We start from the raw sequence: 224 nt of genomic DNA on the forward strand, positions 1-224 counted from the left end.
GACTGCGATAATTCGACTAATTTTCAATACTTTATTGATAGTAACACAATTTATTGTAATAATTTGAGGTATTTTCCATATTCTATTACTAGCAACAATATTTGTATTTGTGCCCATCGACCTTACCTCGTATGCTCGTCTGGCTCTCTTGCCTATGGCGCTCGATCTCTCATCGGCCGCATTAGTTTATAAACATTTAGAAAAAAACGCGTCTAATGTACCGG

The 224-nt window shown here is 36.6% G+C and overlaps 1 protein-coding gene across 1 annotated transcript in view; it reads left to right on the plus strand.

Annotated features, from left to right (window-relative positions):
- The window catches only part of LOC119588213, a gene marked incomplete in the record, with an annotated part of 23,266 nt that overhangs the window by 14,415 nt on the left and 8,627 nt on the right, over positions 1-224 (plus strand). Inside the window, 1 exon segment of the mRNA XM_037936914.1 lies at positions 93-184. Within this exon segment, the coding sequence (XP_037792842.1) occupies positions 93-184 (92 nt within the window).

Source organism: Penaeus monodon, chromosome 23 (genome assembly GCF_015228065.2).
Source record: "Penaeus monodon isolate SGIC_2016 chromosome 23, NSTDA_Pmon_1, whole genome shotgun sequence".
NCBI lineage: Eukaryota > Metazoa > Arthropoda > Malacostraca > Decapoda > Penaeidae > Penaeus > Penaeus monodon.